General features: G+C 42.6%; 1 protein-coding gene across 2 annotated transcripts in view; it reads right to left on the reverse strand.

Annotated features, from left to right (window-relative positions):
* The window catches only part of LANCL3 (LanC like family member 3), a 36,931-nt gene extending 19,435 nt beyond the window's left edge, over window positions 1-17,496 (reverse strand). For both annotated transcript variants that reach the window (XM_081858901.1, XM_081858900.1), the window contains exon 1: window positions 16,515-17,496. In XM_081858901.1, coding sequence (XP_081715027.1) covers window positions 16,515-17,078 — 564 coding nt within the window. In that variant the 5' untranslated portion in view covers window positions 17,079-17,496. The remainder of the gene's footprint in view (window positions 1-16,514) is intronic.
* Window positions 17,497-17,766: the final 270 nt, after the last annotated feature.

Below are 17,766 nucleotides of genomic sequence, written 5' to 3' on the forward strand. Positions count from 1 at the left end.
TAAGAAAGATAGAATTTTTTTTATGTATGCTACCACAGCAGCAAGGATCCTGATTGCTAAGCATTGGAAGACACAAGATTTACCCACGCTGGAGGAATGGCAGACGCAGTTGATGGACTATATGGAACTGGCCGAAATGACTGGCAGAATCCGAGACTTGGGAGAAGAAACAATCGAGGAAGACTGGGAAAAATTTAAAGACTATTTGAAAAAACATTATAAGTTGTATGAATGTTAAAAAATGCACTTTTTAGGAAACTCTAGCTTCAGCAATTGTAAATTAATGAAATGGAAAAATTCCTTCCAGTAGCACCTTAAAGACCAACTGAGTCTTAAAGTTTAAACTGAGTCTGAGTTTAAGGTGCTACTGGAAGGAATTTTTTTATTTTGTTTTGACCATGGCAGACCAACACGGCTACCTATCTGTAATGAAATGGAAATTAAGGTGCAAGAAGTCAGAGGTGGAATAATGAAATAACTTTATTATGTTTAAGCTAAAACGCATAAGATTTGGGTTACAACACTTTGGAAACTAGGTAACATGATAAAATGAAAGATACAATAAGTTTTGAAATAAGTTAACAAATTGCTGATGTTTTGTATCACAGAGAACGCAGGGTTAGGAAGATGCGGGGAAGTCCAATAGATTTGCTGAAAAAAAGGATCATGGAAATTCGCAACTTCTCTATTTTATATTTTATATCTGTCTTTTATTCTTTTTTTCTGTATTTCATAAACTTAATAAAAATATTATAAAAAAAAGAACATTGCTGGAAAAATGGTAAACAAGATTGGTGGATTTTGCGTGCTGCTAGAGATAGATCACTGCAAACAGGGTAGAGAAATTTTGTGGCAACAGGATGCATTGTGGGAGTTCCATGTTTCATCCAGAAGGATGAAATGAAATACACAAAAGGTACATTTGAAGGAGCCACCAGTTTCTTTGTTTGAAATGGGTTTTATACAATGATGGAGAACATGAGTACAAAATGAGTGAATAATCTCCTTTGCATATTCTTAATTAGACTCCTAATGATATGCACTTCAGTTAATTAAACCATTTCCTCAGTACCTATTTAATCTATTTTTCTTCATCGGTAGGCTTCATATCATTTAGGAAGAATTTAGAGGGGGAATTTACAGCAGAGAAAAGGTCTCTTGTGTGAGGGGAAGGCATTTTTGCTCAAGCAATTGCCTACCAAGGATTTCTGCTGATTTCTTCCTGCTGCAGCTGCCCGCAACCTCCCATTCCACAGCAATCCACAGGCTCTCCCTCAGGAGAAGCTTTTGCAGTATTGCACAGCAGGAAAGCCTGTTGCATGGGTGGAGTCCCACTCATGCTTCATTGGTCCAAGCCTATAAAAAACCCCCTCACATGATTATATAAACAGCAATATAAAGCCCCAAATGTTACAAAATACTTTTATATAACATGGAAACCCAGGTGGAATCAACCTTCAGTGTCCTTCATCACAGCTGAATGGGCTGTCAAGCAATATCCCATGTCTGATGCTTTCCCCTAAATAGTTAGAACACTCATAACTTTGGGTTATTGCACTACATCATTATAGGACAGGATACTGATTTATTTATGTTATATTAAAAGACAGTTACTGCTTTCATTCTCACTGTCACACTCCATCATGACCAAGAAATGTCACCCAAGGCATGGCTATGCACATAAGAGTGGGCTTGATTCTCAAGTCTTCTTATTGAAGTTCAATGGAGCATAAGAAACAGGCTGCATTCAGGAAGACTAAACCTGCTCCCTTCCACCAAAGTAACTGGAGCAACACCTGAATAGTGTTCCTACCTTCACTCCTTTACTTTTGCATATACAGTGGTACCTCGGGTTAAGAACTTAATTCGTTCTGCAGGTCTGTTCTTAACCTGAAAATGTTCTTAACCTGAAGCACCTCTTTAGCTAATGGGGCCTCCTGCTGCCGCTGCGCGATTTCTGTTCTCATCCTGAAGCAAAGTTCTTAACCCGAGGTAATATTTCTGGGTTAGCGGAGTCTGTAACCTGAAGTGTATGTAACCTGAAGCGTATGTAACCCGAGGTACCACTGTATGAAGTAAATTCACCTAAAAATTCACCTAAAGAGCTCTGAAGAATTTTTAGAACTTGAAAGCTTGCCACACTTTTGTGGTACATATTTGGGTTGGTCCTAACAAAGGTATTCCCCAACTCTGAATTTTGGAGTTTCATATATACTGCCATAAAAGAAAAGAAAAAAAGAAAAAATCATACACACCCACACCCACCCACAAGAGCTTATAATCTGCAGGATGAAGAATTAACAAGCTGAATTTATTAGCCAGCTATGTAGATTTGGTTTATTCCTTATGATACTTGATTGTAAGGACATCAACAAAAGGCATTCATTTTGTATCTCACAACTGTGGAGAACGAACAGCAGAGGGAGCTTTTGCAGCAGCTGCGATATACACAAAGAATGCTATGAAATGAAGAACACAGTTTGTATTCAACAGGCTAACTTAACTTCAGCATTCAGAAGGTTTAGGCCCAGTAGAATAGGCTTCTAAAGCTGTGCTGCAATGCAGCACATCAAAAACTGGTCTTGAATGCCATCAGGTCAGTTTCTTTTTTCCTGATGGAGCCTACAGGAACAGTAATTTACTCCAAGTCTTTGTCATGGAAGGTGATGCTTTGTATGTTTTTTGTTTCTGAATTTTGCGAGTGATCTCAAGGAGCAGGGATTTAACAAGTAAGCTAGCTACTTTTCATGATTCAGGACTACTTTTTCTTTTTCTTTAGCACATTTATCCTCTGCATCAAAACACACAAAATGATTCTCCAACTCTCATTCTTAAAGATTTATTTGAGGGTTTGGTGGGGAGATGACAAAAAGGGCAAAACACACAATAGAATACTTTTACAAAAAACAAAACAAAATAAGAAATGAGGCTCATATACTATATTTCACAGCCAATGCAGCTATAGAAATACCAGGTGTAAGAATCGGGTTACTGGACACTACTTACAATTTGGCCCCAACGTTTGGGGGCCGCCCCATTTCCAGTGCAAATTGTATTGCTGCATACAGTAAAAGTGTTCACCCAGTCTTCCCACCAAACCATAGATATATAAATTAGGGAATAACAATCAAAAGCCTACACTCATCACAAGTTAGGCAGCAATGGTTTCATTTTAATTTGTACCTGATGCCAACAAATCATAATATGTTAATCTAAAGACAATCGTTCCTCACCCCTTAAGATGATGAAGATAAATCACAACGGCTATTAATCTAACCTAAGATCAAAAAATATATTGCACTACGCCATCGTTACAATGTCATGCACGGAAAATACCCCACATCTGTTGTATCTATGTGTAGCCTCTTTATATGGAGAAGCAGGTTACCCCAGAAACACACTATCATTAAAGCACTACGGTCACCCAAAATAATCTTTCTTATTCTGTAGCAATGGTATGACTTGCAGGACTGTGGGACAAAGTCACCATGTCCTGCTCTGTAAACTGTCACAACAATATATTTTTAAAAAATAAACTGGAACAGCTATCTGCAACTCTTGGTATCAAACAGCAACTCATCTATCCATTTATGGCTGTTATTTTGCCAAGTGGGAAAAGAGAGAAAGGGAGAGAGATGGCACACTGTTACAGAGTAGTGGCTGGAGATAGACTTTGAGTTTCTAAGAGTGTCGAGGTCTTGTTGCTCTTGTTGTATGCACTCATTTCTGGTCTCTCCGCTGTTGTCTCTGTTCAAAATTATTTTGGAACCCTGAAAAAAATCTGTTTACCACTTTTATTTTGCTCAATTATTTGTAATTTATGCCTCATAAACAGCCCCTAAAATGGAAGCATCAACTCATACTACAGAAAAATGCTCATAGCTAAAAGAGAAAACACACAACAGGCGATGATGGCTCTCTCATCCTTTTTCACAACTCACAGTAAAACAGAACAGAATTAAAGGTAAAGGTAAAGGGACCCCTGACCATTAGGTCCAGTCGTGGCCAACTCTTGAGTTGCGGCGCTCATCTCGCTTTATTGGCCGAGGGAGCCGGCGTACAGCTTCCAGGTCATGTGGCCAGCATGACTAAGCCACTTCTGGTGAACCAGAGCAGCGCACGGAAACGCTGTTTATCTTCCTGCCGGAGTGGTACCTATTTATCTACATGCACTTCGGCGTGCTTTTGAACTGCTAGGTTGGCAGGAGCAGGGACCAACCAAGCAACGGAAGCTCACCCCATCACAGGGATTTGAACCACAACCTTCTGATCGGCAAGTCCTAGGCTCTGTGGTTTAACCCACAGCGCCACCCGCGTCAGGTGACCTCTAAAAGTGTCTTTGACTGGTGGAAGAGTCAGCGAATTAAAATGTATATCTAGAAGAGCTATGCTTAAATAAAGCAAGCCACAAGAAATGCTCACTCCAAAAAAACACCTTCTCTGTTTTTCTTTAGTGGCTCATTTTCATATACTCTCAGCATTCCTAATATTCCACTGGTGCTAACAAGCAAGCACAAGAGAAGAGAACTCCACATTGGCAAAGAGCCACTTTTATTTTGCCTGCTGATTTGCAATTTGTGCTGCATTAACAACCCAATGAATGGAAACATTAGCTTAGGCTTCAGAAGAATGCTGATCTGTAAAAGAGAGGAAGATCAAATGAAGGTTGTGAAGTCTCAAGACACTTTAACTTTACAGTATTCTATGCCCTCCCCCATAAACGAGTGGTTATGATTTTGACCCAGTAGCCTCCATGCCAGATCCATTTTCATTTCTTATATAACACATACTGTCTCTCTGACACTGACACACACACACACACACACACACACACACCATAGGCAACTACAAAAGGACAGCTAGAGAAACTCCTGTGGCATAAAGAGACAGCTGTTGCCATTGCCTGGAACCAATCACATGAATCCAAGTACAACTGAAGTCACATTCTGAATGCAGACATCATATAAGGCTTGATATTACTCTGTTTCAAGAAGAGAGAGAGAGAGAAAGAAAGCAAAAATGAATTGGAGGAACAACGGAAGTAAGAAGCACATTCTCCCCATTCAATCTGCAGTAGCAAAAGAGCAGGAAGGTAAATTCTCCTCATTAAACATTTAGCATTTGAGCCTTGGATACAGGCAAGGTTAAAGCTATGTTAGTCTTGCCTTCCTGTGCCTCCTTCTCAGCTGTCACTGCATATAAAATAAGCATTCCTTGGGGGAGGAAAAGACTGTTTTGTCAGAAAATGTGATTCAGTCAGTATAAAAATATTCCCAGTAAGTAGAAAGAAAAAATATTTCTTCAAGACAAAGACAAGCAAGAGCACCACTAGAAACCAAAACAGTATGTCCTTAGTATGCAAGGTGGGTTTGCTAAGGCACTGTTTTTTGATAGGAGCAGCTTATTACATGGTTAAAGATTTTCTAATAATCAAATACTTAATGGTGATGCTTTCATCCCACCTGCATTCAAATGCTAAATGCTAAGCACTAAAATTGTTCTAGGAAGGCCAGATAGATTCTTTTCGCACATTACAGTGTAAAGGAGACTCCCTTTCCCCTCAATATGAGTCTATTACATATTTTCTCTAATCTTTAAGAGACATTTTGTGTCTGAAACATGATCACACAGGTGCCTCTTCAGTTGAGTCGCAATTGCCAAGGGTGTGTTCACAGGAATGCCTTTCAAATATTAGGTAAAAGCTGACTATAACAAGCCCAGCACCAAGTCCACCACCATTTTGTGACTGGCTCCACCCTGTGTGAGAACCCATGATGTAACACACAAAGTCACCCTCAGGTACAAAAAAGATGTAGAGAAATAACATGGCATTAGGAGATAAAAAAACTCCTGATCCAAGAGTTATTGCTTGAAAATAATCAACAGGACTTAAGTTGCAACTATTGTATTTGGATTCAGAGTGCAAGTAGTTATTCTGAGAAGTAACTACAGCAAGGGTAGTCAATGTAGAGACCTCCAGATGTTGTTGCGCTCCGATTCCCATCAGTTCCAGGCAGCGTGGCCAATGGCAAGGGATGATGACAGCTGCAATCCAACATCTGGAAGGCAACATGCTGGCTACCCATGAACTAGCAGTAGTGTGCACTGTTATCTGCTGTATATACAACTAACAAATCAATGGAAATAATCCTCAGCCAATGTAGCTACCTTATACTGAATCAGATCATTGGTCCATCTAGCTCAGCATTGTACTAGCAGTAGATCTCCAGGATTTCAGAAAAGAGACTCTCCCATCATCCGTACACCTGGAGATACCAGTGATTGAACCTTGGACCTTCTGTATGCAAAGCACATGCACTGCCACTGAGCTACAGCCTTCTGGAAATGAGGTATGTGGAATGTAATCACACAGGAAGGCAATTCTGGAATATGTGCCGGAAGCCCCACTCACCCCAATTTCACTTTGCAGAAGATGGCACAAGAGTTACTCAAAAGAAGAAAACTCCAGCGACCAACTGGCTGGCTGTTTAGCTCCCTTCTTTAGCATGCACGTCACTGTGTCTGCAAAGGGACGCTTACAAAAATAGTCTGCTGAATTTCAATTTGCAGGTCTGCTCCCCTGTGCCAGCACAACATATTGGAGCAGCTCAGGAAAACAGAATGTGAAAATAGATTGTAAATGAAAAGAAGGCACTCTGAGGAGACAGCAGATGCCTGGTGATGCCTGGGAGACTGGACAAACAAAGCCAGAAGAGAAGGGCCAGAAGGACAGATGCAGGCAGCATGTGGCAAAAAGAATGAGCATAGTAAGCAATATAGTAGACAAGATAGAGCAGAACCAAAAGAAGAACCAGAAGGTGAATGCTGCTCCAGATTGAGTAGAAAAGGCAGAGGAATGCAATTCTGGGCTTTTCAGCTGAATAGCTGCCAAAATATTAAACAGAAAAATCTTTAGGAAGTCCAGGCTCAAATAGAAAATCAACATGCAGGGAGCTAAAAGGGGAAGAAAGGCATATCTGAAATGTCACTTCTTGAGTTTATGGGAAATTGCTATTATTATAATTTTAGGGTCTTCTGGTTACAGGAGCCTTAAAAGGACACAGTGAAACAATTCATATAATTATTTTATACCACAGAGCCATGGTCATTATTTGAAGTGCTACAAGACTTTGTTGATCTTGCTGCAAGCAAGCAACATGGCAACCTTACTAGAAATTGACTTGTCAATTGTTTGTGTCAATGATGACTGTTCTTTTGCTGCTGCCTGAGTGCTGGAAGAAAGACCTGCTCCCTGGGTTGGGGCAACTGCCTAAAATGTTTTAAATGGTTCTAATTTTCATTCCTCTGTTTCATTTTTTGTCAGATTGGTGTTGGTTAAATGTTAAATTGGGGTTGGCAGTTACTTCCATTTGGATATAACTGTAAACTATTTATTATTGTTGTTATTATTGTTATTGGTTTTTGTTGATTTATTGGTTTGTTTGTTGCTTGTATAGTTTATCTTGGTTTTTTTAATGTTTGATGGTTTGTTGTGTTTTATATATTGCAAGCCACCCAGAGTAGATGGGGAAACCCAGATGGGCAGGATAAATAATAATAATAATAATAATAATAATAATACATTTCCATCTAGTCTTGCTCCTCTCCACCACCCACGTGTGTATATAATCCTGCCAGTTTATGGTTATACTTCATTCATCTGGGGAACTGGAATTTGGCCCATGAAAGCTTATGCCACTTTAACTTTCTGGAATTGCCAGAAGTCTCTTCCTTGTTTTAGCTGAAACAGCTAAAAGAAAGAAAGAAGAATTGCTGGAAGGAGTGCACACCTCCTTCCGCAATTATTGTAGCCAAGCTGGTGCCAAACATATTGCTTTACTTTCCTTTGGGCCACATCAGTGAGGCCGGGGTGGTGGTGGGAGTATTTTGTCATCTGGGCAGGTAAAGGTAAAGGGACCCCTGACCATTAGGTCCAGTTGGGAATGACTCTGGGGTTGTGGCGCTCATGTCGCTTTATTAGCCGAGGGAGCTGGCGTCCAGGTCATGTGGCCAGCATGACTAAGCCGCTTCTGGCAAACCAGAGCAGCGCACGGAAATGCCGTTTACCTTCCCGCTGGAATGGTACCTATTTATCTACTTGCACTTTGATGTGCTTTTGAACTGCTAGGTTGGCAGGAGCAGGGGCCGAGCAATGGGAGCTCACCCCGTCGTGGGGATTCGAACCGCTGACCTTCTGATCGGCAAGCCCTAGGATCTAAATACACACTGCCCAGGCTTGCACCCTGGGGAGGTCACTTCAGTGCTGCTAGCGCAGCAGTTTGACTTTGCCCCTGGAGGCGCACTCCATTGTCTCTTGATGCCTACAATGGTATTCTGTTGATAAGATTAGGATAGGTCGTTCTTTCAGATACAATTAGTATGTGTGAATCGAGAAATGGAATTTATTTCATAAAATTTGTTGTGTGGAGTTCACAATCAGGGAGAGAGGGGCAACAGTACAGACTTCTGTCCTATGTGGGAAAATTTGTAGATCTGGCACTGGCTGATCTTCAACCACTTCCTGCATATGTAAGTATGGAAAACCTTTGTTTGAGTAGTAAATCTACTCTACCCTTTTCTCAGGTGAAGAGCTATAGGGTAGGGATGTCATGAGGATTTACCGCAGCTCTACTCCCAGGAAACTATAAAGGCCTCACCATGAGCTACTCTCCTGTTTCCTCCTAGGGGTATGTGGTTAGAGGGTTGTTCTGTGCAGAGGGAGATATGGGTTTGCCTCTGGCTGTGCATTCCATTTTGTATATAAAATTACCTTTTCCAAGTTGTCCCCTTCCAAGACAGAGCTCAAACAAATGCAAGAGTCAAACAATGTGGGACTCATTGTTCAAAGCAGTATGTTACTGGTGGATCATCAGGACAGCCAGCAATTAGATATGGTTTAATATTATGAATTATAACTTTGCATCTTCATTCTGGGGCCCTTTTTTGATGCTGTTTCATTGAAGCAGGGTGACTTTTAATCTCAGCAGCGAGTGAAATGGTTTCCCACTGCTTTCTGAATACTGCTGTTTTTAATGTCTAATTTGTTTCAGTTTACTGTTTTGCGTAGAGTGTGACCTATTTGGCTTACATAAACAGCAGAAGGATACTGTTGACAGGTGATGGCATAGATCACATTGGAGAATGTACAGCTAGATGAACACTTCATAGCATGGCTGATATTATGTAGTCCAATTTGTTGTCAGAATATACGTTGTAAGACTATACAGTACATGTTCAAAGGAATGAAAGCAGCTTGCCTTATTGTGTGTGCAGGCTCCAAATTTTTTTGTATTCCTTAGCTCAGAATATTTTTGTATATGAAATTAGAATTGTAATTCTTCAACAGATTAGCATCCCTGAATTCACTAAGTTAATGTAAGATTATATTTTGCTCAGGCAGAATACAGTGTGCATAAGATTAACTGAATGTCAGCAAGCATTTGGATGACTAGAAACAATGAATGGAGTTTAATTATGGCTGAATTTTAAATATACCTCCAAGCTACTGAATACATTTGCCTGATTTTTATTTTTTAAAAAAAACTTTTCATCTTTCACAAGCACAGTAGATTTGCATTAAGTAATTGTAGCTTGTGGCTTGTATTCTCAAGGAGAATTATGCAGGCCTCCACAGTCCCTAGTACACAAGAGTCAGGAAGCACAAGCATGGGTGCACATCAGTATCCATGAATGCAGAATAAAAGCTATTCAGAATAATTTTGGCCTGGGGTAGAAGAAGCAGGAGGGATTGAATGGATTCCTAATATTTCAGTCTTCTGTCTAATCAGTGCACAAAATGCTGGACATTGGTTTCATTTTCTGCATGTACTAGTAGTGTACGTGTGTGTGTGTGTGTGTGTGTGTGTGTGTACGTGCGCATGTGTGTGTGTATAAGTTATATATATGTATACACACAACATTGGTGTGGGGCAGAAATAGGTTGATCAATGCATCCCTAGTCCTTGCAGGGCCTCAACTTGGCAACCACGCAGGTGGATCAATCTTCCAATAGGTATTCAAGCTTCTAACAAGGAGGGTTGTACAGGTACATGTAATATTTAATTAATTTAAATGTTTGCCCTCTGTCTCAAAAGGCATAATATTTTAGTGCAACAGTAATACTACCAAGCAGTACTACGTATACAATTTTTGAAGCGGCTTAGTTCTTTAGGGGGTATTATAATTTTAGAATCTGCATGCCACACTTGCACATTCTTAAAGAAAATAAATTGTGCTCCTGACACTTTATGAGCTCTGGTACTTAATCTTCTATCCTGGAAAAAAAAAATCCTGACAGCAGCACTATATCAGCACTTCTGTGATAAAGTGACATTGTATAATGGTGCTTCTGTAGCAGCCATATGGCTCAGAGGGAGTGCTAGGTTTGAAGTGCTCTCTCTATGCAGAATAGAATCAGCATGGAAATCTGTACTCCTCTCTTCGTGCTGTTCTCTTGTGATGCAGAGCAAGGCTGCTGAGGTTACCTCCTTCGAGGACTGTCAGTCTTTCATTCTGGGTCTGAAACTAACAAGTGGCAAAGTAGAACCTAAAGGTGCTTTATGGAAAGGTGGCTGCAAATAGGTGTGCAGAGACTGGGCTTTGTGCCTTGCGTGCCATTATGAAACTTTCAAATGTTAATACAGTATTTTAAACTCTGCAATATCTCCCGCAGAGTTGCTAAAATTAGAGCGTTTGTCCATGATCAGCTTTTGTCCTGGGATACCAGCCCTTCATTTTGATAACAAGCCATCTGTTAAGATTAGCTTTTTGAATTCTTTGTTCTTTCTCAACTGGTCTCAGTGCAGGATCTAAGAGCGGGAAAGGGGACATGTTCCTCAGGCAGCAGGTTAGGTGGGCAGCAAAATTACAATATTGCTAAAAATTGAAATTATTGTTTCATATACTAACTGTCCTACCTTAAATAGTGTCAAACAGAATTCAGATAAAGTGACCCAAAATTCAATTAACATTTCTTCTAGTTTTTAGGAAATGGGTTTTATCGTATGCTATAAAAATATTTACAACATAGTTTTTAGGAAATGAGGAATCCCATAACATTCATTTAACCAACTCTCATTATGAATTTTGATAGAATTAACATGCAGCCACAGGATTGGTCATAATTACAATAACATGTAAAAGCCAACATGTCACATTTGTACCACCGAACTGGGCTCACAACATTGTTAAAATATAGAATTTGCTCCCACAATAAGTCAGTGATGGCCACCAACATAGCCCCAAAGGAAAGGGTGATTGGGGGGGGGGGATAAGTCAGGCAGCGCTGTCAACATTAGGAGCCTCACTCCCACTGAGAACCTCTACATTTGAGGATTAAGCCTAGAAAACCACACTTTCATTATTCCAAAACGAACTGTGTTGATGGATAATCACTTACAGATATTCCTCACTGGAAATTTAGTAGGCATGCAAGGAGATACAATGTATCCAAGAGACAGAGGCATGGGGAAAGAGATGCATACTTTTTTGGCTTTAGGTAACAGGCCCCTGCAGATCCTTTCAAGCGTCCCTATTTTTGAGGGACAGCCCTGGATGTACAGAAGGAGTCCCGGTTTCTGACTGGATCCCAGAATGTCCCGCTTTTCCTTAGGACGTCCCTTTTTTCCTAGGAGAAATGTTGGAAGGTATGGAATGGGATGTCCCTATTTTTATCAGAGAAATGTTGGAGGGTAGATCTGTAGAGACATGGCCAAACCACGCATGATAGACTGGTGCCAACAGCAGCTTTCCTCCCATTGTGAATAGTAGGTTCAAAAGGCCTCTATTACAATATGGACTATAGCAGGGGCAAAGGGTTAACACCCTCTTCCTCTTGCACCACCAGTATCAATCCATCTTGAGGCTCCAATTCCAGCTATGCAATTAAGTGCAGGGGCAGCGGCAGAGGAGAGCAGCTATGCAAATGTCACACCTAGTTTGACCCATTGTTAAAAAACAAAGGAGCATTTGCCTTTTACACATGATGGAGAACATACTACATACCTACTGATACTGTAAGGAAGCTGTCCAGAGATGGGCAGCCAACATAGCATCCTTCTGGAGTTGATGGACAAAAGTTCCAATCAGCCCTAGCGAACATGGTCTGTAGTCAGGAATGACAGGAGCTGTAGTTCAACAACAAATGGAGGTCACCACATTGGCTACCCAACCTGCAGAGAAATCTGAGCCAGATAATGTTGTCTTTATAGTGCTCAAAGCACTTAAGGCACATTATTTCAGTCATCTTTACCCTCTAAGATAGGTACAGTACCGTAAGTAACACTATCCTAATACTACAGTTGGAGGGGAGCAGGGCTGAAGGAAAGAGACACAGCCTGATCTAAAGGTTATCTAGTGAATTAATGGCTAATGTGAGTTTAAGCTCAGACTGCCCCAAACCAAGCTCCCCTCCTGAGCCACTGCACTGCTCATGCCCCCTGACTAGCTCAAGGGCAAAATGGCTCTCTACACTGGGCTTAATGATGTACACTGCCAATAATAAACCACTGAGCTCCTGCTGCTTAAAATTTACAGATGCAAAATGCTGCAGTTATAAAATATATTATGCTGTTAATGCTATAAGCAGTACAGTAACTTAAACCAGTCATAAATGTTAGAAAGTTATTTTTCATGCTGCCCTAGACCGGAGATTTTATGCTGTCAAAATTGAAGCAGTTCTGCTGGTGCAATTCCCTGGTGTGAATGCAATTATATTGGTATTAAAAAGTCTATTATGGCATATGGGATGTCTAATTTAGATGAATAAAATATAAATTCTCATGTTCAGCCTTCTCACAATGTAAAATCAAATCCCCTGCAGACCACATTCTTAGGGCTGTGAGTCCTAAGTGGAAGTAACGGCTCTTAACAATATGTGGGATTAACTGCAATTTCCATTTAAAATTAATGCAGTTATGTGGCTGGAAAATTGGGAAAATCTTAGTAAGCAGCTCACACATCCTAGTCTAAGGTCTAGTCACAGAACATCATATATTTTTGGGGGAGAAACATATGAAAAAATTTCTTGCAATATTGTCAATGAATAGTTTGGTTAATATGGTCATGCACACCACATACCAAAGACAAAACCTAAACCTATTTATGTGTGTTAAATTTGCCTTTGTAATGATTTCCATGGTCTGCAACTTCCACTATTTATTTCTTCCTCTAAAGCAACAAGTTGGGAGGAATTGATTAATCAGCACCCAACATGCAAGTGGCTGTGTTAATAAAAACTGTTAAAGTAAAGGGCAATGCTTTTATTATATTCTATGCTCACAGTTATTTATTAGTCACTTTTTAAAGAATTAAACTCAAAGTGGTTTATGAAAATAATCTATATGAACTGGAAGAACACTATTATTATTAGTTTTGCTAGACTGCAGCCTCCTGAAGTCATTCCTTTGTTTTGACAAAGGTTGATATAAACTGAATAAAGTGTCTAATGAATTATTTGATTTATTTATAACCAAACCTCCTATAAAATAGAATCCAAGGAGAGGGAGCAGGGTATAGTAAACAGGAATACTGATGATGACTTGGAGACACACAATCTTAATCATTATAATGGAAACCAATAACCAACTTTATGCAGAATCTGTAGTTAACTGTTGTGAAGTCGCTCATACCTAAACCACTTTCATCCAAAACCAAAATCTGAACCTAAACTGATCTACACTTAGCTTTATAATATATAGCACAAGTGTACACCTATTTTAAATCTAGTGTTCATTCACTTTCTATCAGTTTTTTTATGGTGGTGGGAGAGAACTTAAAAGTAATTTTAAACAAGAAAGATTTGAGGATGTTGTGTAAGTAAACTTTGTTGATTCTTATATAACTAATTGACTTTTACAATAGTAGCTGAATTACTGATTGAGTGCTTCTCAAACTAGGAATATTTCATCCTGCACACACTAACATCAGGAAGCAAGACAAGATGAATTTCCAAACAAACATGTGTGTCACAACACAGTGTCTTGTATCTTGTAATGTCAGCATGTGATATCAAGAGGGTGATTCTCACATCACTTATACCACAACTACACTTGAATATGGATATCCCATATTTCAAGGGCTACCTCTAAATTTATAGCAATGTCCCATATTTCAGAAAAGCACTGCTCCAAGACCAAAAACCAGATGTCCTTAATTTCACATCCTGTTCTCTCCATGACCTGTCAGTTCTACTTATATATGAAACTTCCATCGTTGTAACACTAGGTTTCTGCTAAAATTGAGCCCCTGAGATGAAGAAAAGTGAAAGTGATCAGTGAGTCACCATTTCTACATCCAAAAAAAGGGTTAGCCAAGTGTTCCCAGTATAATCAATCTCCCCTCAAGAATGGGGTAGAAGAATAGGCTACCTGGTACAGTTGAGAAACACATACTAGCTCAAGCCAACAGAACAGAGATGGGGGACCTGTGACTCTCCAGATGTGGTTCAGCTTTCCTCAGCACCCGCCAGTATGTCCAACCATGAAGGGTTATGTGAGTTGCAGTCCAAGACTTGGAGGGGGACAGATTCCCCATCTCTGCAACAGAGGCTAAAGAGTTGCTGCCCCAGCCCAGATGGAAAAAGTCCATGGGTGTAGCCAGGCTTTATGTCAGGGGTGCAGAACCTCAGATAGTTAAGTATTTAACTGCCCCCCCCCTTATACCAATGAAAAAGTCCAGGGGCTGCTTAGGTGAGCTGGAAGAGAAGTAGCCCCAAGCATTTTTCAAGAAGCATTGAAAGACACTTCCCTGATAAATATATGGAACCAATTCACTGTGCAGCTTTTTCCTTTGTGTTTGAAGCACTCTTCACTGCTTGCCTCCAGACAAACCCTTCAGATAACAGATTTTGAGGCTTTAGAGCAATTGTGCCTCTTGGCTTTTCTGAATGAAGCCCCTTGCGCCTTACCCCATATTAGGTCAGAATATCCATCCACCTGTTTGTGGAGCAAGGAAATAAGAGGTTGCAAACACAAAATTGCTTAAGAGATCACAATTCCTTCCCTGTCCCAGATGTTGTCACCTTGAGGAGGAAACAACTGCACCCTTGCGTTCAAGATATTAGGGAGGGGAAGCAAGATTAAGGCAACAAAGTTAAGGCTGGAAGACACCAAATTATTTATTCTGGAGAACCTCTAGTAAGAAGGAAAAGTCTTTTCAGGCACTCATCATCATATAGAAATGGGCATGTAGAGTGGAAGAGTTGAATCATGCCCACCATTCTTGTCGCCAACTACCATGGGTTCTCTTGAACCTGTGCACAAAACCTACATAAGTTCAACCTGTACACATATAGACACTATCCACAAACCCTTTAAAGGATCCAGATGTGGGGATTCCAACTCCCATCAATCCTAGTCAGCATGACCAATGGTCAGGGATGAAGAGGGCTGTGGCACGGCAACATCTGGAGGGTCGCAGGTTCCCTATCCCTGCTTCACAGACATGCTGCAGTACAGAACAAATACATGTGTGTGTGTGCATGGAAGGGGGTGCAGTAGCAAGTTCTGCTACCAACCTACGTGCCTATGAACATCAGAATGTCTATAAATCAATTGGAAGTGCATAGAGCTTGGAATAATAGAATAATAGAGATGGAAGGGACCACAAGGGTCATCTAGTCCAACTCCCTGCAATGCAGGAATCTCAACTAGATGGCCATCCAATCTCTGCTTAAAAACCTCCATGGAAGGAGAGTCCACCACCTTCCAAATGAGTCTGTTTCATTGTTGTACAGCTCTTACTGTCAGAAAGATCTTCCTGATGTTCAGTTGGAATTCCCTTTCATGTGATTTGAATCCATTGCTGCTGATGTTCAGACAAACACACCTGTTTCAAGGCAGCATCTGCCTTCTACAAGGTTAGAATATCTTTAAAGAGCTACAAGTTTGGGTAAATATGGGAAAGTCAAGAACAGAGCATGATCTTGCACGGACCTTGCACACCTTCCATTTCTACAAGGCTAAACGCATGAACCAAGTTTCAGTGGTTTGTAAAGACAAAAAGATCAAATATCACATCCAGAACTGTGAAGGCAGGAGCAAAGAACATCCCAAAAGAGTGGGATGACCTGTGTGGAAACAAGCCAATACCTTCTCTCTTGCGTCCAGGAAAGTCATTTTACCCCTCACCAAAGCTCAACAGAGAACCTTGGTGCAGCTTATAAAGACCAATTATTTTTAAAGTTGGTATAAGCTTTCCTGGATGAGAGTCCAGTTCCTCAGATCTGATGAACTCTAGCCCATGAAGGCTTATGTGTTTATAATGTGCCACAAGACTCTCTGCAGGTTTTGCTGCACCAGGCTCACATGCCTACTGCAGGGAAATGAAGGAAGGAAGAAGTACTAAGGGCGGGTTTCCCAAGCTTGGGTCGCCAGCTGTTTTTGGACTACAGTTCCCACCATCCCTGACCACTGGTCCTGCTAGCTAAGGATGATGGGGGTTGTAGTTCCCAAACCACCAGTTGGGGAACCCCTGTACTAAGGCGCGTGTGGCGCGTGACAGGGACTCGAGGCTACCTCCAATCCCAGCTTCTGCTTCAGCACCAGGGCGGCGCACAGGTAGCCGGCGCGGCCCACGAAGAGCTCGTCGGAGCCGCAGTCGAGGAAGGTGAGCGGGGCGCACAGCTCGCACAGCTCGCGGAACTTGCCCAGCGGCCTGGCCCAGTCCGGCAGCCCGAGCGCCTGGTAGACGAGCGCGGCCACGGCATAGACGCCGGCGCCGCCCAGCAGGAAGGCGGCGCGGGTGTCGGCGTCGGCGTCGGCCCAGTCCTCCTCGTAGCGCACGCAGGCGTCCACCAGCTGCTGGGCGGCGCGCAGGTACGAGTCCCGGGCCGGCGCGAAGAGCGGGCACTGCGCGACGTGGTACAGCATGTAGGCCACGCCGGCCACGCCGCCGTACAGCCCGCCCTGGCAGCCTCCCAGGCCGCCCGCCGCCTCGGCGCCGCCCAGCGGGGGCACCTCCTGGAGGATGCGGTCCACCGTGGCCGTCACCAAGGGCGCCACCGCCTCCTTGCCCTGCCCGGCCAGCAGGCTGCCCTTGTAGTCGGCGAAGCGGTTGGCGAAGCAGCGCTTGCTCTCCATGCTTGGCGCGGACCCAGCCGGGCTCCCGCTTGCGCTCTTGGCCCGCCCCCCGGGGCTCCGAGGCGCCGCTCGCTCCGCAGCCGGGCAGCCGGGCGGAGCCCCCTGGAGGAGGTGTGTCCGACTCCCGAGCAGCCCGTTCCTCTGCCGGCTCGGAGCAGAGAGGCGAGGGAGGGACTCTCAGGTCGTGGAGCTCTTCCCTCAGCCCAGAGCAAGGCGGCTTCTCTTCGCCAGGGCGCCTGGCATGTTCTGCCCGGGCCTTTCGCTTCCTCTCTCTCTCCAGTCCTGCCTGAAATGTCTGCAAGAGACAGCAGCCCGCCGCCGCCGCCTCCCGCTATTTCCTCTGTGGTGTGAAGAAGAGGCGGCCGCTCTCCCTCAGCGCCTGGCAGTAGCAGCAGCCGCCGCTGTCAAGGATGCGCCACCCACCGCCCCGGCGCCCCTCCCACCGCTGTTCCTGCTCGCGGAAGTCTGTCGTGTGCGCGCGCGTGTCAAGGCGGCGGCGTGGGGCGGCGGAAGAGAGAGCCATTGTTTCAAATATATGCAGCTCTTTTCCAAAGCTTACTGTATTCTTGTCTCTCTCCCACACGCCCGTCCATCAATGAGTGCAAATTTCATTATATAGGTTTTTTAATAGGGCTTCAGGCAGTCTGCCAAAACACCGCTCGGATAGTGGAGGCGTGTACACACACAC

This window comes from Podarcis erhardii, assembly GCF_964252035.2.
Source record: "Podarcis erhardii genome assembly, chromosome: 4".
NCBI lineage: Eukaryota > Metazoa > Chordata > Lepidosauria > Squamata > Lacertidae > Podarcis > Podarcis erhardii.